Below are 24,459 nucleotides of genomic sequence, written 5' to 3'. Positions count from 1 at the left end.
AGAGAGGAGGACTGGGGACCAGAGAGAGAGAGGAGGGCTGGGGACCAGAGAGAGAGAGGAGGGATGGGGACCAGAGAGAGAGAGGAGGGCTGGGGACCAGAGAGAGAGAGGAGGGCTGGGGACCAGAGAGAGAGAGGAGGGCTGGGGACCAGAGAGAGAGAGGAGGGCTGGGGACCAGAGAGAGAGAGGAGGCCTGGGGACCAGAGAGAGAGAGGAGGCCTGGGAACCAGAGAGAGAGGAGGCCTGGGAACCAGAGAGAGAGGAGGCCTGGGTGTCAGGACCAAAGGGGGGAGGGCTAGGGACCAGAGAGAGAGAGAGAGGAGGGCTGGGGACCAGAGAGAGAGGAGGCCTGGGGACCAGAGAGAGAGGAGGGCTGGGGACCAGAGAGAGGAGGGCTGGGGACCAGAGAGAGAGAGAGGAGGGCTGGGGACCAGAGAGAGAGAGGAGGGCTGGGGACCAGAGAGAGAGAGGAGGGCTGGGGACCAGAGAGAGAGAGAGGAGGGCTGGGGACCAGAGAGAGAGGAGGCCTGGGTGTCAGGACCAAAGGGGGGAGGGCTAGGGACCAGAGAGAGAGAGAGAGGAGGGCTGGGGACCAGAGAGAGAGAGAGGAGGGCTGGGGACCAGAGAGAGAGAGGAGGCCTGGGGACCAGAGAGAGAGAGGAGGGCTGGGGACCAGAGAGAGAGAGAGAGAGAGGGATGGGGACCAGAGAGAGAGAGGAGGGCTGGGGACCAGAGAGAGAGGAGGGCTGGGGACCAGAGAGAGAGAGAGGAGGGCTGGGGACCAGAGAGAGAGAGAGGAGGCCTGGGGACCAGAGAGAGAGGAGGCCTGGGGACCAGAGAGAGAGGAGGGCTGGGGACCAGAGAGAGAGGAGGGCTGGGGACCAGAGAGAGAGGAGGGCTGGGGACCAGAGAGAGGAGGGCTGGGGACCAGAGAGAGAGAGAGGAGGGCTGGGGACCAGAGAGAGAGAGGAGGGCTGGGGACCAGAGAGAGAGAGGAGGGCTGGGGACCAGAGAGAGAGAGGAGGGCTGGGGACCAGAGAGAGAGAGAGGAGGGCTGGGGACTAGAGAGAGAGAGGAGGGCTGGGGACCAGAGAGAGAGAGGAGGGCTGGGGACCAGAGAGAGAGAGAGGAGGGCTGGGGACCAGAGAGAGAGAGACGAGGGCTGGGGACCAGAGAGAGAGAGAGGAGGGCTGGGGACCAGAGAGAGAGAGAGGAGGGCTGGGGACCAGAGAGAGAGAGGAGGGCTGGGGACCAGAGAGAGAGAGAGGAGGGCTGGGGACCAGAGAGAGAGAGAGGAGGGCTGGGGACCAGAGAGAGAGAGAGAGGAGGGCTGGGGACCAGAAAGAGAGAGAGGAGGGCTGGGGACCAGAGAGAGAGAGAGGAGGGCTGGGGACCAGAGAGAGAGAGGAGGGCTGGGGACCAGAGAGAGAGAGGAGGGCTGGGGACCAGAGAGAGAGGAGGCCTGGGTGTCAGGACCAAAGGGGGGAGGGACTCACCTCTAGACAGGCCAGGTGTACGTCCTTGATGATGCAGTGAGCAGGAGAGGAGGAGGAGGAGGAGAGGACGGACCGTTTCAACAGCAGACAGCTCAGCTCCAGAGTAGCCAGACGTACCTTACCATCTAAACACACACACACACACACACACACACACGTTAGGTGGTTTGTGGGTGCGTGCGGTCATGTGTGTGTGTGTGTAATAATGTGTGTGTGATAATGTGTGTGTGTGTGTGTGTGTGATAATGTGTGTGTGTGTGATAATGTGTGTGTGTGTGATAGTGTGTGTGTGTGTGTGTGTGTGTGTGATAGTGTGTGTGATAGTGTGTGTGTGATAGTGTGTGTGATAGTGTGTGTGATAGTGTGTGTGTGTGTGATAGTGTGTGTGTGTGTGTGTTACCTGGTTGTGCGGCCACGTTCATCACTCGTATGAGTCTCTCCACCAACACCTGGCTGTAACAGCTCCTCTCCTGGTCTGGGACTGGTAACTGCAGCCTCTCCAACAACTCACGGTTGATCCCTGAACAAACACAAACAATCCACTAGTCTGTTATCTGAACGTCTCTACAGAACATCATGATCCACTAGTCTGTTATCTGAACGTCTCTACAGAACATCATGATCCACTAGTCTGTTATCTGAACGTCTCTACAGAACATCATGATCCACTAGTCTGTTATCTGAACGTCTCTACAGAACATCATGATCCACTAGTCTGTTATCTGAACGTCTCTACAGAACATCATGATCCACTAGTCTGTTATCTGAACGTCTCTACAGAACATCATGATCCACTAGTCTGTTATCTGAACGTCTCTACAGAACATCATGATCCACTAGTCTGTTATCTGAACGTCTCTACAGAACATCATGATCCACTAGTCTGTTATCTGAACGTCTCTACAGAACATCATGATCCACTAGTCTGTTATCTGAACGTCTCTACAGAACATCATGATCCACTAGTCTGTTATCTGAACGTCTCTACAGAACATCATGATCCACTAGTCTGTTATCTGAACGTCTCTACAGAACATCATGATCCACTAGTCTGTTATCTGAACGTCTCTACAGAACATCATGATCCACTAGTCTGTTATCTGAACGTCTCTACAGAACATCATGATCCACTAGTCTGTTATCTGAACGTCTCTACAGAACATCATGATCCACTAGTCTGTTATCTGAACGTCTCTACAGAACATCATGATCCACTAGTCTGTTATCTGAACGTCTCTACAGAACATCATGATCCACTAGTCTGTTATCTGAACATCTCTACAGAACATCATGATCCACTAATCTACCGGAGCTAACCTACCGGAGCTAACCCACCGGAGCTAACCTACAGGAGCTAGCCTACCGGAGCTAACCTACCGGAGCTAACCCACCGGAGCTAACCTACAGGAGCTAGCCTACCGGAGCTAACCTACCGGAGCTAGCCTACCGGAGCTAACCCACCGGAGCCAACCTACCGGAGCTAACCTACCGGAGCCAACCTACCGGAGCTAACCTACCGGAGCTAATCTACCGGAGCTAATCTACCGGAGCTAACCTACCGGTGCTAACCTACCGGTGCTAACCTACCAGAGCTAACCTACCGGAGCTAACCTACCGGTGCTAACCTACCAGAGCTAACCTACCAGAGCTAACCTACCGGAGCTAACCTACCGGTGCTAACCTACCAGAGCTAACTCATCTATTGTTGAACAGAACAGATGGTGTAGATGCTCCTCTCACCTTTGCTGTGTGACACAGCGTAGAGGAGACAGAGGACAAACAGAGCATGGTAATCGTCTTCACTACAATCTAGAGCACTGTACACCATGTCTAGGAACGGTCTGGAGGAGAGAGAGACAGACAGGAGACAGACTTTAACCATTTGTTACAACACTGTATATATATATATATACACACAATATGACATTTGTTATTTCTTTATTGTTTTGAAACTTCTGTATGTATAATGTTACTGTTAATTTTTATTGTTTATTTCACTTTTGTATATTATCTACCTCACTTGCTTTGGCAATGAGGATGAGGAGAGAGAGAGAGAGAGAGAGAGAGAGAGAGAGAGACAGGGAGAGAGAAAGAGAGAGAGAGACAGGGAGAGAGAGAAAGAGAGAGAGAGACAGGGAGAGAGAGAGAGAGAGAGACAGAGACAGGGAGAGACAGAGCGAGAGACAGAGACAGAGAGAGAGACAGAGACAGGGAGAGAGAGAGACAGGGAGAAAGAGACAGGGAGAGAGAGAGACAGGGAGAGAGAGAGACAGGGAGGGAGAGAGACAGGGAGGGAGAGAGACAGGGAGGGAGAGAGACAGGGAGGGAGAGAGACAGGGAGGGAGAGAGACAGGGAGGGAGAGAGACAGGGAGGGAGAGAGACAGGGAGGGAGAGAGACAGGGAGGGAGAGAGACAGGGAGGGAGAGAGACAGGGAGGGAGAGAGACAGGGAGGGAGAGAGACAGGGAGAGAGACAGGGAGAGAGACAGGGAGAGAGACAGGGAGAGAGAGAGAGAGACAGGGAGAGAGAGAGACAGGGAGAGAGAGAGACAGGAAGAGACAGAGAGAGGAGACAGAGACAGGGAGAGAGACAGGGAGAGAGACAGAGAGAGAGACAGGGAGAGAGACAGGGAGAGAGACAGTGAGAGAGAGAGAGAGAGACAGGGAGAGAGAGAGAGAGAGACAGGGAGAGAGAGAGAGAGAGAGACAGAGACAGGGAGAGAGAAAGAGAGAGAGAGACAGGGAGAGAGAGAGAGAGAGAGACAGAGACAGGGAGAGACAGAGCGAGAGACAGAGACAGAGAGAGAGACAGAGACAGGGAGAGAGAGAGAGACAGGGAGAGAGAGAGAGACAGGGAGAGAGAGAGAGACAGGGAGAGAGAGAGACAGGGAGGGAGAGAGACAGGGAGGGAGAGAGACAGGGAGGGAGAGAGACAGGGAGGGAGAGAGACAGGGAGGGAGAGAGACAGGGAGGGAGAGAGACAGGGAGGGAGAGAGACAGGGAGGGAGAGAGACAGGGAGGGAGAGAGACAGGGAGGGAGAGAGACAGGGAGGGAGAGAGACAGGGAGAGAGACAGGGAGAGAGACAGGGAGAGAGACAGGGAGAGAGACAGGGAGAGAGACAGGGAGAGAGACAGGGAGAGAGACAGGGAGAGAGACAGGGAGAGAGACAGGGAGAGAGAGAGAGAGACAGGGAGAGAGACAGGAAGAGACAGAGAGAGGAGACAGAGACAGGGAGAGAGACAGGGAGAGAGAGAGAGAGACAGGGAGAGAGAGAGAGAGACAGGGAGAGAGAGAGACAGGGAGAGAGAGAGACAGGGAGAGAGAGAGAGACAGGGAGAGAGAGAGAGACAGGGAGAGAGAGAGAGACAGGGAGAGAGAGAGAGACAGGGAGAGAGAGAGAGACAGGGAGAGAGAGAGACAGGGAGAGAGAGACAGGGAGAGAGAGACAGGGAGAGAGAGAGACAGGGAGAGAGAGACAGGGAGAGAGAGAGACAGGGAGAGAGAGAGACAGGGAGAGAGAGAGAGACAGGGAGAGAGAGAGAGACAGGGAGAGAGAGAGAGACAGGGAGAGAGAGAGAGACAGGGAGGGAGAGAGAGACAGGGAGAGAGAGAGAGACCGGGAGAGAGAGAGAGACCGGGAGAGAGAGAGAGACAGGGAGAGAGAGAGAGAGAGACAGGGAGAGAGAGAGACAGGGAGAGAGAGACATGGAGAGGGAGAGAGAGACAGGGAGAGAGAGAGAGAGAGAGAGACAGGGAGAGAGAGAGAGAGAGAGAGACAGGTAGAGAGAGAGACAGGGAGAGAGAGACATGGAGAGGGAGAGAAAGAGAGAGACAGGGAGAGAGAGAGACAGGGAGAGAGAGAGAGACAGGGAGAGAGAGAGAGACCGGGAGAGAGAGAGAGACCGGGAGAGAGAGAGAGACAGGGAAAGAGAGAGAGACAGGGAGAGAGAGAGAGACCGGGAGAGAGAGAGAGACCGGGAGAGAGAGAGAGACCGGGAGAGAGAGAGAGACCGGGAGAGAGAGAGAGACCGGGAGAGAGAGAGAGACAGGGAGAGAGAGAGAGACAGGGAGAGAGAGAGAGACACGGAGAGGGAGAGAGAGGAGAGAGAGACAGGGAGAGAGAGAGAGGAGAGAGAGACAGGAGAGACAGGAGAGAGAGGGAGGGATAATTATTCACCCAGAAAACCGACTTCCAAAGAAAACTAAACAGTGTATTTTGATCAGGACAGAGATAGAATATTTCCAAGCAAATGGAGGTGCGTCAGTTGACAGTGATTGATGAGTTGATGATTCCACTGAACCCACATACAGCAGGAGCTCCTTCCAGTGAAGACCAGTCAACCAACAGATGTGAAACTGAACCACCCCCTCCCTACCTTTCCACCCCCCTGAATCCACATACAGCAGGAGCTCCTTCCAGTGGATTAGTTGATGGTTCCACTGAACCCACATACAGCAGGAGCTCCTTCCAGTGAAGACCAGTCAACCAACAGATGTGAAACTGATTTGTCTTCCTCTTCAATTCGTATCTTATGACCATAAGAGAATGTATGGGCTTCAGTGTGTGTGTGTGTGTGTGTGTGTGTGTGTGTGTGTGTGTGTGTGTGTGTGTAGTGTGTGTGTGTGTGTGTGTATGTAGTGTGTGTGTCTGTAGTGTGTGTGTGTGTGTGTAGTGTGTGTGTCTGTAGTGTGTGTGTCTGTAGTGTGTGTGTCTGTAGTGTGTGTGTGTGTGTGTGTGTAGGTGTGTAGTGTGTGTGTGTAGTGTATGTGTGTGTGTGTAGTGTGTGTCTGTAGTGTGTGTGTGTGTGGGTGTGTGTGTGTGTGTACCTCTTCCTCTGTGTGCGAGCAGCGGCAGCAGTCTTCTCCTCATCGGTGATATTCTGTTCCGTCGACGACGACGACGACGTCTCCTTCCCCTTGTCCATCACCACCATCTCTATCTCTGGAACACACAGCCTGTTATTACACACAGCCTGTTCTACACCAGAACACACAGCCTGTTCTACACTAGAACACACAGCCTGATATTACACACAGCCTGTTCTACACTAGAACACACAGCCTGATATTACACACAGCCTGTTCTACACTAGAACAAACAGCCTGATATTACACCAGAACACACAGCCTGTTATTACACTAGAACACACAGCCTGATATTACACCAGAACAGACAGCCTGATATTACACCAGAACACACAGCCTGTTATTACACTAGAACACACAGCCTGATATTACACACAGCCTGTTATTACACCAGAACACACAGCCTGTTATTATACCAGAACACACAGCCTGTTATTACACCAGAACACACAGCCTGTTATTACACCAGAACACACAGCCTGATATTACACTAGAACACACAGCCTGTTATTACACACAGCCTGATATTACACCAGAACAGACAGCCTGATATTACACCAGAACACACAGCCTGTTATTACACTAGAACACACAGCCTGATATTACACTAGAACACACAGCCTGATATTACACACAGCCTGTTATTACACCAGAACACACAGCCTGTTATTATACCAGAACACACAGCCTGTTATTACACCAGAACACACAGCCTGTTATTACACCAGAACACACAGCCTGTTATTACACTAGAACACACAGCCTGTTATTACACCAGAACACACAGCCTGTTATTACACCAGAACACACAGCCTGTTATTACACCAGAACACACAGCCTGTTATTATACCAGAACACACAGCCTGTTATTACACCAGAACACACAGCCTGTTATTACACTAGAACACACAGCCTGATATTATACCAGAACACACAGCCTGTTATTACACCAGAACACACAGCCTGATATTACACCAGAACACACAGCCTGTTATTACACTAGAACACACAGCCTGATATTACACCAGAACACACAGCCTGTTATTACACCAGAACACACAGCCTGATATTACACCAGAACACACAGCCTGTTATTATACCAGAACACACAGCCTGTTATTACACCAGAACACACAGCCTGTTATTACACTAGAACACACAGCCTGATATTACACCAGAACACACAGCCTGTTATTACACCAGAACACACAGCCTGTTATTACACCAAAACACACAGCCTGTTATTACACCAGAACACACAGCCTGTTATTACACCAGAACACACAGCCTGTTATTACACCAGAACACACAGCCTGTTATTACACCAGAACACACAGCCTGATATTACACCAGAACACACAGCCTGATATTACACTAGAACACACAGCCTGATATTACACACAGCCTGTTATTACACCAGAACACACAGCCTGTTATTACACCAGAAGACACAGCCTGTTATTACACTAGAACACACAGCCTGTTATTACACTAGAACACACAGCCTGTTATTACACTAGAACACACAGCCTGTTATTACACACAGCCTGATATTACACCAGAACACACAGCCTGTTATTACACCAAAACACACAGCCTGTTATTACACCAGAACACACAGCCTGTTATTACACCAGAACACACAGCCTGATATTACACCAGAACACACAGCCTGATATTACACCAGAACACACAGCCTGTTATTACACCAGAACACACAGCCTGTTATTACACCAGAACACACAGCCTGTTATTACACACAGCCTGTTATTACACTAGAACACACAGCCTGTTATTACACCAGAACACACAGCCTGTTATTACACTAGAACACACAGCCTGTTATTACACCAGAACACACAGCCTGTTATTACACTAGAACACACAGCCTGTTATTACACACAGCCTGTTATTACACTAGAACACACAGCCTGTTATTACACCAGAACACACAGCCTGTTATTACACTAGAACACACAGCCTGTTATTACACACAGCCTGTTATTACACTAGAACACACAGCCTGTTATTACACCAGAACACACAGCCTGTTATTACACACAGCCTGTTATTACACTAGAACACACAGCCTGTTATTACACTAGAACACACAGCCTGATATTACACACAGCCTGATATTACACTAGAACACACAGCCTGTTATTACACTAGAACACACAGCCTGATATTACACACAGCCTGTTATTACACTAGAAAACACAGCCTGTTATTACACTAGAACACACAGCCTGTTATTACACTAGAACACACAGCCTGTTATTACACCAGAACACAGCCTGTTATTACACACAACCTGTTATTACACTAGAACACACAGCCTGATATTACACTAGAACACACAGCCTGTTATTACACTAGAACACACAGCCTGTTATTACACTAGAACACACAGCCTGTTATTACACCAGAACACACAGCCTGTTATTACACTAGAACACACAGCCTGTTATTACACTAGAACACACAGCCTGATATTACACACAGCCTGTTATTACACTAGAACACACAGCCTGTTATTACACCAGAACACACAGCCTGTTATTACACCAGAACACACAGCCTGTTATTACACTAGAACACACAGCCTGTTATTACACTAGAACACACAGCCTGATATTACACACAGCCTGTTATTACACTAGAACACACAGCCTGTTATTACACTAGAACACACAGCCTGTTATTACACCAGAACACACAGCCTGTTATTACACACAGCCTGTTATTACACTAGAACACACAGCCTGATATTACACTAGAACACACAGCCTGTTATTACACTAGAACACACAGCCTGTTATTACACTAGAACACACAGCCTGTTATTACACCAGAACACACATCCTGTTATTACACACAGCCTGTTATTACACTAGAACACACAGCCTGATATTACACTAGAACACACAGCATGTTATTACACTAGAACACACAGCCTGATATTACACACAGCCTGTTATTACACCAGAACACACAGCCTGTTATTACACCAGAACACACAGCCTGTTATTACACTAGAACGCACAGCCTGTTATTACACTAGAACACACAGCCTGATATTACACACAGCCTGTTATTACACTAGAACACACAGCCTGTTATTACACTAGAACACACAGCCTGTTATTACACCAGAACACACATCCTGTTATTACACACAGCCTGTTATTACACTAGAACACACAGCCTGATATTACACTAGAACACACAGCATGTTATTACACTAGAACACACAGCCTGATATTACACACAGCCTGTTATTACACCAGAACACACAGCCTGTTATTACACCAGAACACACAGCCTGTTATTACACAAGAACACACAGCCTGTTATTACACTAGAACACACAGCCTGATATTACACACAGCCTGTTATTACACTAGAACACACAGCCTGTTATTACACTAGAACACACAGCCTGTTATTACACCAGAACACACAGCCTGTTATTACACACAGCCTGTTATTACACTAGAACACACAGCCTGATATTACACTAGAACACACAGCCTGTTATTACACCAGAACACACATCCTGTTATTACACACAGCCTGTTATTACACTAGAACACACAGCCTGATATTACACTAGAACACACAGCATGTTATTACACTAGAACACACAGCCTGATATTACACACAGCCTGTTATTACACTAGAACACACAGCCTGTTATTACACCAGAACACACAGCCTGTTATTACACACAGCCTGTTATTACACTAGAACACACAGCCTGTTATTACACTAGAACACACAGCCTGATATTACACTAGAACACACAGCCTGTTATTACACTAGAACACACAGCCTGTTATTACACTAGAACACACAGCCTGTTATTACACCAGAACACACAGCCTGTTATTACACCAGAACACACAGCCTGTTATTACACCAGAACACACAGCCTGATATTACACTAGAACACACAGCCTGTTATTACACACAGCCTGATATTACACCAGAACACACAGCCTGTTATTACACCAAAACACACAGCCTGTTATTACACCAGAACACACAGCCTGTTATTACACCAGAACACACAGCCTGTTATTACACCAGAACACACAGCCTGTTATTACACCAGAACACACAGCCTGATATTACACCAGAACACACAGCCTGATATTACACCAGAACACACAGCCTGTTATTACACCAGAACACACAGCCTGTTATTACACACAGCCTGTTATTACACCAGAACACACAGCCTGATGTTACACACAGCCTGTTATTACACTAGAACACACAGCTTGATATTACACTAGAACACACAGCCTGTTATTACACCAGAACATACAGCCTGTTATTACACACAGCCTGTTATTACACCAGAACACACAGCCTGATATTACACACAGCCTGTTATTACACTATAACACACAGCCTGTTATTACACTAGAACACACAGCCTGTTATTACACTAGAACACACAGCCTGTTATTACACCAGAACACACAGCCTGTTATTACACTAGAACACACAGCCTGTTATTACACTAGAACACACAGCCTGATATAACACACAGCCTGTTCTACACTAGAACACACAGCCTGATATTACAAACAGCCTGTTATTACACCAGAACACACAGCCTGTTATTACACTAGAACACACAGCCTGATATTACACCAGAACAGACAGCCTGATATTACACCAGAACACACAGCCTGTTATTACACTAGAACACACAGCCTGATATTACACACAGCCTGTTATTACACCAGAACACACAGCCTGTTATTACACCAGAACACACAGCCTGTTATTACACTAGAACACACAGCCTGCTATTACACCAGAACACACAGCCTGTTATTACACCAGAACACACAGCCTGTTATTACACCAGAAGACACAGCCTGTTATTACACTAGAACACACAGCCTGTTATTACACTAGAACACACAGCCTGTTATTACACACAGCCTGATATTACACCAGAACACACAGCCTGTTATTACACCAAAACACACAGCCTGTTATTACACCAGAACACACAGCCTGTTATTACACCAGAACACACAGCCTGTTATTACACCAGAACACACAGCCTGTTATTACACCAGAACACACAGCCTGATATTACACCAGAACACACAGCCTGATATTACACCAGAACACACACAACCTCCTAGAGCTGAGATTTTGAATTGTACAGCTACATTGTCTGTTTTTATATTGCCTTGTACACTACACACCCTCACCAATCTGTCTCATTCAGTATAATGAACCATGCCCTCAGCAGAACACACAGCCTGTTATTACACACAGCCTGTTATTACACCAGAACACACAGCCTGATATTACACACAGCCTGTTATTACACTAGAACACACAGCTTGATATTACACTAGAACACACAGCCTGTTATTACACCAGAACATACAGCCTGTTATTACACACAGCCTGTTTTACACCAGAACACACAGCCTGATATTACACACAGCCTGTTATTACACTAGAACACACAGCCTATTATTACACTAGAACACACAGCCTGTTATTACACTAGAACACACAGCCTGTTATTACACCAGAACACACAGCCTGTTATTACACTAGAACACACAGCCTGTTATTACACTAGAACACACAGCCTGATATTACAAACAGCCTGTTATTACACCAGAACACACAGCCTGTTATTACACTAGAACACACAGCCTGTTATTACACCAGAACAGACAGCCTGATATTACACCAGAACACACAGCCTGTTATTACACTAGAACACACAGCCTGATATTACACACAGCCTGTTATTACACCAGAACACACAGCCTGTTATTACACCAGCACACACAGCCTGTTATTACACTAGAACACACAGCCTGTTATTACACTAGAACACACAGCCTGATATTACACACAGCCTGTTATTACACTAGAACACACAGCCTGTTATTACACTAGAACACACAGCCTGTTATTACACCAGAACACACAGCCTGTTATTACACACAGCCTGTTATTACACTAGAACACACAGCCTGATATTACACTAGAACACACAGCCTGTTATTACACTAGAACACACAGCCTGTTATTACACTAGAACACACAGCCTGTTATTACACCAGAACACACATCCTGTTATTACACACAGCCTGTTATTACACTAGAACACACAGCCTGATATTACACTAGAACACACAGCATGTTATTACACTAGAACACACAGCCTGATATTACACACAGCCTGTTATTACACTAGAACACACAGCCTGTTATTACACCAGAACACACAGCCTGTTATTACACCAGAACACACAGCCTGTTATTACACCAGAACACACAGCCTGTTATAACACTAGAACACACAGCCTGTTATTACACACAGCCTGTTATTACACCAGAACACACAGCCTGTTATTACACCAGAACACACAGCCTGTTATTACACCAGAACACACAGCCTGTTATTACACCAGAACACACAGCCTGTTATTACACTAGAAAACACAGCCTGTTATACACCAGAACACACAGCCTGTTATTACACACAGCCTGTTATTACACTAGAACACACAGTCTGTTATTACACTAGAACACACAGCCTGTTATTACACTAGAACACACAGCCTGTTATTACACTAGAACACACAGCCTGTTATTACACTAGAACACACAGCCTGTTATTACACCAGAACACACAGCCTGTTATTACACCAGAACACACAGCCTGTTTTACACTAGAACACACAGCCTGTTATTACACCAGAACACACAGCCTGTTATTACACCAGAACACACAGCCTGTTATTACACTAGAACACACAGCCTGTTATTACACTAGAACACACAGCCTGTTATTACACTAGAACACACAGCCTGTTATTACACTAGAACACACAGCCTGTTATTACACTAGAACACACAGCCTGTTATTACACCAGAACACACAGCCTGTTATTACACTAGAACACACAGCCTGTTATTACACTAGAACACACAGCCTGTTATTACACTAGAACACACAGCCTGTTATTACACTAGAACACACAGCCTGTTATTACACTAGAACACACAGCCTGTTATTACACCAGAACACACAGCCTGTTATTACACTAGAACACACAGCCTGTTATTACACCAGAACACACAGCCTGTTATTACACCAGAACACAGCCTGTTATTACACACAGCCTGTTATTACACCAGAACACACAGCCTGTTATTACACCAGATCACACAGCCTGTTATTACACCAGAACACACAGCCTGTTATTACACTAGAACACACAGCCTGTTATTACACCAGAACACACAGCCTGTTATTACACCAGAACACAGCCTGTTATTACACACAGCCTGCTATTACACCAGAACACACAGCCTGTTATTACACTAGAACACACAGCCTGTTATTACACCAGAACACACAGCCTGTTATTACACCAGAACACACAGCCTGTTATTACACTAGAACACACAGCCTGCTATTACACCAGAACACACAGCCTGCTATTACACCAGAACACACAGCCTGTTATTACACACAGCCTGTTATTACACACAGCCTGCTATTACACACAGCCTGTTATTACACTAGAACACACAGCCTGTTATTACACCAGAACACACAGCCTGTTATTACACTAGAACACACAGCCTGTTATTACACCAGAACACACAGCGGGGGACATCAATCATAATAATGTAGTCGCATGAAAACACCAGGAGAGATGAGAAGGTGAGGAGCACAGGATGAAATGGCGTAACCACGGGAGACCGCGGTAGTGACAGTTGTAACCGTGACGACTCGGGTGAGTGACACTTGTAACCGTGGAGACTCGGGTGAGTGACACTTGTAACCGTGGAGACCGTGGTAGTGACAGTGACAGGCATTCACAGAGGGAAGACGGGCCTAATCTCCAAACTGGATTTATTTTTTTTGTGTTCAGATGAAGAAAATAAAAAACGAACGTATTGATTCAGATCTTTAGGGAGAAGACAGAGAGACACTGATCTACGGTTTATATTCATTTAATTAGAATTTAATCTTATCGACGCATTTTTATAAAATTTTATTTCAGGAGGGTGACAGTTTGGAGAGGAGGGCCACTGCCGCACTGGCTCCTGGGTGAGGTAATCACAGGGTGGTGATGGGATATATAGTTTTCCTGTCCTGTCCACACACTCACCTTCCATCTCCCCACTTGTCCTGCTGCTTCCCTTACTGCTCCCTTCTGTACCTTTAGCCTTCTCCCTCTCTCTCTCGCTGTCCTCCAAGCCCTCCTCTCCTGTCCCCGGCCTCTCCTCTTCCTCCTCCTCCTCTCCCAGGTTCTTATAGTTGGGGCGTTTCTGGGCTCGCTTGCGCCCCCGATTGCAGGACAGCTCCAGAGACCGCTCCAGAGACTCGGGAGGCTTGGTGAAGCGACGGACGCCTGCGCTGACCTGGAGAGACAGAGGAAGGAAGGGAGGGACGGCGGGAGATGGAGGGAGGAGGGGGAGAGAGGGAGACAGAGGAAGGGAGGGAGGGATGGCGGGAGAGAGAGAGACAGAGAGAGAGAGGAGAGGAAGAGAGACAGAGACAGAGAGACGGGAAGGCAGAGAGACAGGAAGGGAGGGATGGCGGGAGATGGAGGGAGAGAGAGAGAGAGAGAGAGAGAGAGAGAGAGAGAGAGAGAGAGAGAGAGAGAGAGAGAGACAGACAGAGAGAGAGAGAGAGACAGAGAGAGAGAGACAGAGAGAGAGAGACAGAGAGAGAGAGAGAGAGAGACAGAGAGAGAGAGAGACAGAGAGAGAGACAGAGAGAGAGAGAGAGACAGAGAGAGAGAGAGAGACAGAGAGAGAGAGACAGAGAGAGAGAGAGACAGAGAGAGAGAGACAGAGAGAGAGAGAGACAGAGAGAGAGAGACAGAGAGAGAGAGACAGAGAGAGAGAGAGAGAGACAGAGAGAGAGACAGAGAGAGAGAGACAGAGAGAGAGAGAGACAGAGAGAGAGAGAGACAGAGAGAGAGAGAGAGACAGAGAGAGAGAGACAGAGAGAGAGAGAGAGACAGAGAGAGAGAGACAGAGAGAGAGAGACAGAGAGAGAGAGACAGAGAGAGAGAGAGACAGAGAGAGAGAGAGACAGAGAGAGAGAGACAGAGAGAGAGAGAGACAGAGAGAGAGAGACAGAGAGAGAGACAGAGAGAGAGAGACAGAGAGAGAGAGACAGAGAGAGAGAGACAGAGAGAGAGAGAGACAGAGAGAGAGAGACAGACAGAGAGAGAGAGACAGAGAGAGAGAGAGACAGAGAGAGAGAGAGACAGAGAGAGAGAGAGACAGAGAGAGAGAGACAGACAGAGAGAGAGAGACAGAGAGAGAGAGACAGAGAGAGAGAGAGAGAGAGAGAGAGAGAGAGACAGAGAGAGAGAGACAGAGAGAGAGAGACAGAGAGAGAGAGACAGAGAGAGAGGGAAAGAGAGAAAATGTTAAAACACACAATGCTCATAGATGAAAGATAAGGCTAAGGAGTTGTAAGTTCTGTCTCCATTTTGTGTTGTCTGCATTTTACTTAAATATTCGTGTCATTTTTCACAGCAGAATGGTAGACTGCTGATCAACAACAAGTGGCCAACCAGAGGACAGGTTCTGGATCAGTTTGTTAGCTACTGATCAACAACAAGTGGCCAACCAGAGGACAGGTTCTGGATCAGTTTGTTAGCTACTGATCAACAACAAGTGGCCAACCAAAGGACAGGTTCTGGATCAGTTTGTTAGCTACTGATCAACCACAAGTGGCCAACCAGAGGACAGGTTCTGGATCAGTTTGTTAGCTCCTGATCAACCACAAGTGGCCAACCAGAGGACAGTTCCAACTCATCCCAAAGAACTTCAATGGGGTTGAGATCAGGGCACTGTGCAGACCAGTCAAGTTCTTCCACACCGATCTCAACAAGCCATTTCTGTATGGACCTCGCTTCGTGCACGGGGGGGGGGGGGGGGTCATTGTCAATCTGAAACAGTAAAGGGGCTTATCCAAACTGTTGCCACCAAGTTGGAAGCACGGAATCATCTAGAATGTCATTGTATGTTGTAGAGTTAAGATTTACCCTTCACTGGAACTAAAGGAGCCCGAAACCATGAACAACAGCCCCAGACCATTATTCCTCCTCCACCAAACTTTACAGTTGGCTCTATGCATTGAAGCAGGTGGCGTTCTCCTGGCATCCTCCAAAACCCAGATGTGTCCGTTTTAACAGGACCCCACCACAGCAACAGTCAATGGAAGACAAGAATAACTAGGCCCGAGTTGAGCTACGTGACCACGGTGTGTGTGTGTGTGTGGTTGGTTCGTCTTCTCATCTTCGGGTCTGTCATTTCGTCTAAAGCTGTCATCCATTAACCACAATACACCACTGCTAAACAGGAAGTGATCTCACCTGCTGAGAAGGCCTGTTAAGCTGGGTTTATAGTAAACAGGTCACCTTGGGTGTTTGGAGGAGGGGTGTGTGTGTCTGTAATACAAATCTCCTGATCTCCTCTAGATATGATTTTACATGAACAACGACATGTTTTCAGCTGGAAGAAATCCCCCCCTTTCATTTAAATCCTCTGGTTCTTCCTGGTGTCGACAAAACGGTCTACTTTCCATCCCATAAGGAAGTGTATGAAGTAATGAATTAATTTATGTGGAGTCTGCCACTAGCACAGCAACGGTCTACTTTCCATCCCATAAGGAAGTGTATGAATTAATGAATTAATTTATGTGGAGTCTGCCACTAGCACAGCAACGGTCTACTTTCCATCCCATAAGGAAGTGTATGAAGTAATGAATTAATTTATGTGGAGTCTGCCACTAGCACAGCAACGGTCTACTTTCCATCCCATAAGGAAGTGTATGAATTAATGAATTAAGGAACATATGGTATGAAAATAGCCCTAATGTGATATCAGTTTTTTCAATTTTAATACATTTGCTAAAATTTCAAGAAACGTGTTTTTTTGCTTTGTTATAATGGGGTATTGTGATTGATGAGGGGGGGGTTGCTTTGTTATAATGGGGTATTGTGATTGATGAGGGGGGGGTTGCTTTGTTATAATGGGGTATTGTGATTGATGAGGGGGGGGGGGTTGCTTTGTTATAATGGGGTATTGTGATTGATGAGGGGGGGGGGTTGCTTTGTTATAATGGGGTATTGTGATTGATGAGGGGGGGGGGGGTTGCTTTGTTATAATGGGGTATTGTGATTGATAAGGGGGGGATTACTTTGTTATAATGGGGTATTGTGTGTAGATTGATGAGGGGGGGGGGGTTGCTTTGTTATAATGGGGTATTGTGATTGATGAGGGGGGGGGGTTGCTTTGTTATAATGGGGTATTGTGATTGATGAGGGGGGGGGGGGTTGCTTTGTTATAATGGGGTATTGTGATTGATGAGGGGGGGGGTTGCTTTGTTATAATGGGGTATTGTGATTGATGAGGGGGGGGGGTTGCTTTGTTATAATGGGGTATTGTGATTGATGAGGGGGGGGGGGTTGCTTTGTTATAATGGGGTATTGTGATTGATGAGGGGGGGGGGGTTGCTTTGTTATAATGGGGTATTGTGATTGATGAGGGGGGGGGGTTGCTTTGTTATAATGGGGTATTGTGTGTAGATTGATGAGGGGGGGGTTGCTTTGTTATAATGGGGTATTGTGTGTAGATTGATGAGGGGGGGGGTTGCTTTGTTATAATGGGGTATTGTGATTGATGAGGGGGGGGGGGTTGCTTTGTTATAATGGGGTATTGTGATTGATGAGGGGGGGGGGGTTGCTTTGTTATAATGGGGTATTGTGATTGATGAGGGGGGGGGTTGCTTTGTTATTATGGGGTAGTGTGATTGATGAGGGGGGGGGGTTGCTTTGTTATAATGGGGTATTGTGATTGATGAGGGGGGGGGGGGTTGCTTTGTTATAATGGGGTATTGTGATTGATGAGGGGGGGGGGGGTTGCTTTGTTATAATGGGGTATTGTGTGTAGATTGATGGGGGCGGGGGGGTAAAAACAATTGAATCCATTTTAGAATAAGGCTGTAACGTAACAAAATATGGAAAAAGTCAAGGGGACTGAATACTTTCTGAATGTCACTGTATGTGTGTGCGTGTGTGTGTGTGTGTGTGTCTGCGTGCGTGTGTGTTCTCTGTGTGTGTGTGTGTGTGTGTGTGTGTGTGTGTGTGTGTGTGTGTGTGTGTGTGTGTGTGTGTGTGTGTGTCTTCAGCAGGTTCTAGTAAACCACTCACGTTTAGAAGAAAAAAAAGGAACACACACACACACACACACAAAAAGGCACCCAAACACACACACACACACACAGAGAGAGAACACACACACACACACACACACAGAGAGAGAACACACACACACACACACAGAGAACACACACAGAGAACACACACACGCACACACACACACACAGAGAGAGAACACACACACACACACAGAGAACACACACAGAGAACACACACAGAGAACACACACAGAGAACACACACACACACACACACACACACACAGAGAGAGAACACACACACACACACACAGAGAACACACACAGAGAACACACACACACACAGAGAACACACACACACACACAGAGAGAGAACACACACACACACACACACAGAGAACACACACAGAGAACACACACACACACAGAGAACACACACACACACAGAGAACACACAGAGAGAACACACACACACACACACAGAGAACACACACACACACACACACATTATTGTAATAATGAAACCGTCAGCGCAAAAGTCTTGACTGACTGTTAAGCTGAGAACCTTTACAGACAACACACAGTTTAGATAGATAATACCCAGAATGCCTTGTTCCACCTCTCCCTTGTAGATTGGGGGGGGGGGGGGGGGGGGGTGGAACACACCATACCATAAGCCACTCTGGGTTCATCCTGTCTCTATCTGCAACGGGCGTTATCTTAACCCCCCCCCCCCGCGGCCAGGATGTATAAGGGCCATCTCTGTCACAGTTACAACCACTTCCTGTTACTGGAATCCCCAGCTGTTAAGGTGTAATCACCAAAGTCGATCAGTTGTTAACTCCAGCTTATATGAGGTAAAACCATACGCCCTGATTAGCTGCAGGGTGCTAGAGAGGACATCATGTATTCATGCCCTGATTAGCTGCAGGGTGCTAGAGAGGACATCATGCATTCATGCCCTGATTAGCTGCAGGGTGCTAGAGAGGACATCATGTATTCATGCCCTGATTAGCTGCAGGGTGCTAGAGAGGACATCATGTATTCATGCCCTGATTAGCTGCAGGGTGCTAGAGAGGACATCATGTATTCATGCCCTGATTAGCTGCAGGGTGCTAGAGAGGACATAATGTATTCATGCCCTGATTAGCTGCAGGGTGCTAGAGAGGACATCATGTATTCATGCCCTGATTAGCTGCAGGGTGCTAGAGAGGACATAATGTATTCATGCCCTGATTAGCTGCAGGGTGCTAGAGAGGACATCATGTATTCATGCCCCGATTAGCTGCAGGGTGCTAGAGAGGACATCATGTATTCATGCCCTGATTAGCTGCAGGGTGCTAGAGAGGACATCATGTATTCATGCCCTGATTAGCTGCAGGGTGCTAGAGAGGACATCATGTATTCATGCCCCGATTAGCTGCAGGGTGCTAGAGAGGACATAATGTATTCATGCCCTGATTAGCTGCAGGGTGCTAGAGAGGACATCATGTATTCATGCCCTGATTAGCTGCAGGGTGCTAGAGAGGACATCATGTATTCATGCCCTGATTAGCTGCAAGGTGCTAGAGAGGACATCATGCATTCATGCCCTGATTAGCTGCAGGGTGCTAGAGAGGACATCATGTATTCATGCCCTGATTAGCTGCAGGGTGCTAGAGAGGACATCATGTATTCATGCCCTGATTAGCTGCAGGGTGCTAGAGAGGACATAATGTATAATGTATTCATGCGGGAGAATAACAGGCGTGTCTGAATGATAATGTAGTCAATAGCACTCCACCAATCAGCCGATGGGAGATTGGAGAACATTCCAGAAGGACAACCATCTCTGCAGCACTCCACCAATCAGGCCTTTGTGGTCGAGTGGCCAGACGGAAAGCCACTCCTCTGTAAAAGGCACATGACAACCCTCTTGGAGTTTGCCAAAGGGCACCTAAAGGACTCTGACCATGAGAAGCAAGATTCTCTGGTCTGATGAAACCAAGATTGAACTCTTTGGCCTGAATGCCAAGCGTCACGTTTGGAGGAAACCTGGCACCATTTGGGGATGTTTTTCAGCTGCAGGGACTGGGAGACTAGTCAGGATCGAGGGAAAGATGAACGGAGAAAAGTACAGAGATTCTTGATAAAAAACCTCTCTTCAGAGCACTCAGCACCTCAGAAAGTGAACCTTCGCCCCAGTCTAACAGGACAACGACCCTAAACACACAGCCAAGACAACGTTGGAATGGCTTCGTGACAAATCTCTGAATGTCCTTGAGTGGCCCAGCCAGAGCCCGGATTTGAACCCGATCGATCGAACATCTCTGGAGAGACCTGAAAATAGCTGTGCAGCAACGCTCCCCATCCAACCTGACAGAGCTTGAGAGGATCTGCAGAGAAGAATGGGAGAAACTCCCCAAATACAGGTGTGCCAAGCTTGTAGCGTCATACCCAAGAAGACTTGAGGTTGTAATCGCTGCCAAAGGTGCTTCAACAAAGTACCCGAGTGAAGGGTCTGAATACTTATGGAACTGTGATATTTCTGTTTTTAGCTTTGTCATTATGGGGTATTGTGATGTCATTATGGGGTATTGTGATGTCATTAGGGGGTATTGTGATGTCATTAGGGGGTATTGTGATGTCATTAGGGGGTATTGTGATGTCATTATGGGGTATTGTGTGTAGATTGATGAGGGGGTATTATGTGTAGATTGATGAGGGGGTATTATGTGTAGATTGATGAGGAGGGGAAATAATTTTATACATTTTAGAAAAAGGCTGTAACAAAATAAAACCTGGACAAAGTTGAGGGGTCTGAATACTTTCCGAAGGTCACTGTGTGTTTGTGTGTGTACTCACTGTGTTTTTGTGCTGTGTGAAGACAGACAGGTCTCCGTTGAAGATGACTTCAGCCAGAGAGTTGACCAGCGGCTGGTAGTGGATGATGAGAAACACCTTGAGACAAACCCAACAAAAATAACAGCGTTCACATGCACTTTCATCACTGAACGTCCATCACTACGGTGAAGCAAGGTGAGGAGAGGTGAGGTGAGGTGAGGTGAGGTGAGGTGAGGTGAGGTGAGGAGTGGTGAGGTGAGGAGAGGTGAGGTGAGGAGTGGTGAGGTGAGGTGAGGAGTGGTGAGGTGAGGAGTGGTGAGGTGAGGTGGTGAGGTGAGGTGAGGTGAGGTGAGGTGAGGTGAGGTGAGGAGTGGTGAGGTGAGGAGAGGTGAGGTGAGGAGTGGTGAGGTGAGGTGAGGAGTGGTGAGGTGAGGAGTGGTGAGGTGAGGTGGTGAGGTGAGGTGAGGTGAGGTGAGGAGTGGTGAGGTGAGGTGGTGAGGTGAGGTGAGGTGTGGTGAGGTGAGGTGAGGTGAGGTGAGGTGAGGTGTGGTGAGGTGAGGTGTGGTGAGGTGAGGTGTGGTGAGGTGAGGTGTGGAGTGGTGGTGAGGTGAGGTGAGGTGAGGTGAGGTGAGGTGAGGTGAGGTGAGGTGTGGTGAGGTGAGGTGTGGAGTGGTGGTGAGGTGAGGTGTGTTGTGATGAGGTGTGGTGAGGTGAGGTGAGGTGTGGTGAGGTGAGGTGTGGTGAGGTGAGGTGAGGTGAGGTGTGGTGAGGTGAGGTGTGGAGTGGTGGTGAGGTGAGGTGTGGTGTGATGAGGTGTGGTGAGGTGAGGTGTGGTGAGGTGAGGTGTGGTGAGGTGAGGTGAAGCGAGGTGAGGTGAGGTGTGATGAGGTGAGGTGTGGTGAGGTGAGGTGAAGCGAGGTGAGGTGTGGTGAGGTGAGGTGTGGTGAGGTGAAGCGAGGTGAGGTGAGGTGAGGTGTGGTGAGGTGAGGAGTGGTGATGAGGTGTGGTGAGGTGTGGTGAGGTGTGATGATGTGTGATGATGTGAGGTGTGATTTAATGAGGTGAGGTGTAATGAGGTGAGGAGTGATGAGGTGTGATGAGGTGTGATGAGGTGAGGTGTGATGAGGTGTGACGATGTGTGGTGTGACGATGTGTGGTGAGGTGAGGTGTGATGAGATGAGGTGTGGTGTGATGAAGTGTGATGAGGTGAGGTGAGGTGTGGTGTGATGAGGTGTGGTGTGATGAGGTGAGGTGTGGTGTGATGAGGTGTGGTGTGATGAGGTGTGATGAGGTGAGGTGAGGTGTGGTGTGATGAGGTAAGATGAGGTGTGGTGAGGTGTGAAGCGGTGTGATGTGAAGAGGTGTGAAGAGATGTGATGTGATGAGGTGTGATGTGATGAGGTGTGATGTGATGAGGTGTGATGTGATGAGGTGTGATGTGATGAGGTGTAGTGTGATGAGGTGTAGTGTGATGAGGTGTAGTGTGATGAGGTGTAGTGTGATGAGGTGTGAAGAGGTGTGATGTGATGTGATGTGAAGAGATGTGATGTGATGTGATGAGGTATGATCGGATGAGGTGTAGTGTGATAAGGTGTGATGTGATGTGAAGAGATGTGATGTGATGTGAAGAGGTGTGATGAGGTGTGATGTGAAGAGGTGTGATGTGAAGAGGTGTGATGTGAAGAGGTGTGATGTGAAGAGGTGTGATGTGAAGAGGTGTGATGAGGTGTGGTGTGATGAGGTGTGGTGAGGTGTGGTGTGGTGAGGTGTGGTGTGAAGAGGTGTGATGAGGTGTGGTGTGGTGAGGTGTGGTGAGGTGTGGTGTGGTGAGGTGTGGTGTGATGAGGTGTGATGAGGTGAGATGAGATGTGGTGTGATGAGGTGTGATGAGGTGTGAAGAGGTGTGATGTGATGAGGTGTGATGAGGTGTGAAGAGGTGTGATGAGGTGAGATTGTGTGTGTAGGTACATACCTGTGACAGTAGGTTAAGGGACACCTGAGGGTTGATCTTACGATCTTCAGACTGAAACACAGACAGACAATATGTCAGATACACATTAGTATTGGTTACACAGTACATACACACACCCCTCCACCTACCTGTTCAGGGCAGACCAGAGAGAAGACGTAGAGAGGCAGGAACAGACGGTTGAGCAGGTGGTCTGTCAGGACATCGTTCAGGAACTCACAGTTGATAGTCAGGATATCGTTCAGGTAGTGGAGATGGTCGAGATGCTCTGCTACCAAGTCACTCAGCTTCCCCCGGTTACGATGCCTGGAGGGGGGAGAGGGAGAGAGACAGAGGGAGAGGAGAGAGAGAGTCAGAGAGAGGGGAGAGAGAGAGAGAGAGAGTGAGACAGAGAGTGAGAGTGAGAGTGAGAGTGAGAGTGAGAGAGAGAGAGAGAGAGAGAGAGAGAGAGAGACAGAGACAGAGACAGAGACAGAGACAGAGACAGAGACAGAGACAGAGAGAGACAGAGAGAGAGAGAGAGAGAGACAGAGAGAGAGAGAGAGAGAGAGAGAGAGAGAGAGAGAGAGAGAGAGACAGAGAGAGAGAGAGAGAGAGAGAGAGAGAGAGAGAGGTGGTATGTACATAACAGTGTGTAACGATCTAGTCTGTAACTGCTATGGTTGTGTGCTTCACAACATGTATCTGAATGTGGGTCAACATGTATCTGAATGTGGGTCAACATGTATCTGAATGTGGGTCAACATGTATCTGAATGTGGGTATCTCCCCAAGCCTGCAGTGCAAACACAACCTTCCCAAGGGGACAATATCTTCATCAGATAACTGACAGGTAGAAAGTCTAAACTGATACAACACTGACACCTAGTGGACAGAGGGGAGAATGATCCATCTGAAGACTAGATAGAGACCCCTAGTGGACAGAGGGGTGAATGACCCATCTGAAGGTTAGACAGAGACCCCTAGTGGAAACAGGGAAGAATGACCCATCTGAAGGTTAGATAGAGACCCCTAGTGGACACAGGGGAGAATGATCCATCTGAAGGTTAGATAGAGACCCCTAGTGGACACAG

General features: G+C 47.9%; 1 protein-coding gene across 3 annotated transcripts in view; it reads right to left on the bottom strand.

Moving 5' to 3' along the window:
- LOC139365275 (protein CLEC16A-like) overlaps positions 1 to 24,459 on the bottom strand; it is an 84,113-nt gene that overhangs the window by 42,662 nt on the left and 16,992 nt on the right. For 2 of the 3 annotated variants that reach the window (XM_071102785.1, XM_071102784.1), the window contains exons 7-14: positions 23,519 to 23,693; positions 23,391 to 23,441; positions 21,440 to 21,535; positions 14,545 to 14,797; positions 6,326 to 6,440; positions 3,237 to 3,337; positions 1,897 to 2,016; positions 1,497 to 1,621 (exon numbers count right to left, since the gene is read on the bottom strand). In XM_071102785.1, the coding sequence (XP_070958886.1) occupies positions 1,497 to 1,621; positions 1,897 to 2,016; positions 3,237 to 3,337; positions 6,326 to 6,440; positions 14,545 to 14,797; positions 21,440 to 21,535; positions 23,391 to 23,441; positions 23,519 to 23,693 (1,036 nt within the window). The remainder of the gene's footprint in view (positions 1 to 1,496; positions 1,622 to 1,896; positions 2,017 to 3,236; positions 3,338 to 6,325; positions 6,441 to 14,544; positions 14,798 to 21,439; positions 21,536 to 23,390; positions 23,442 to 23,518; positions 23,694 to 24,459) is intronic. The other variant, XM_071102786.1, reaches the window with a different exon arrangement.

The sequence above is a fragment of the Oncorhynchus clarkii genome, chromosome 13, assembly GCF_045791955.1.
Source record: "Oncorhynchus clarkii lewisi isolate Uvic-CL-2024 chromosome 13, UVic_Ocla_1.0, whole genome shotgun sequence".
Lineage (NCBI taxonomy): Eukaryota > Metazoa > Chordata > Actinopteri > Salmoniformes > Salmonidae > Oncorhynchus > Oncorhynchus clarkii.
Note: the sequence above shows the minus strand (reverse complement) of the source record. Positions and strands in the feature narration are given on the sequence as shown.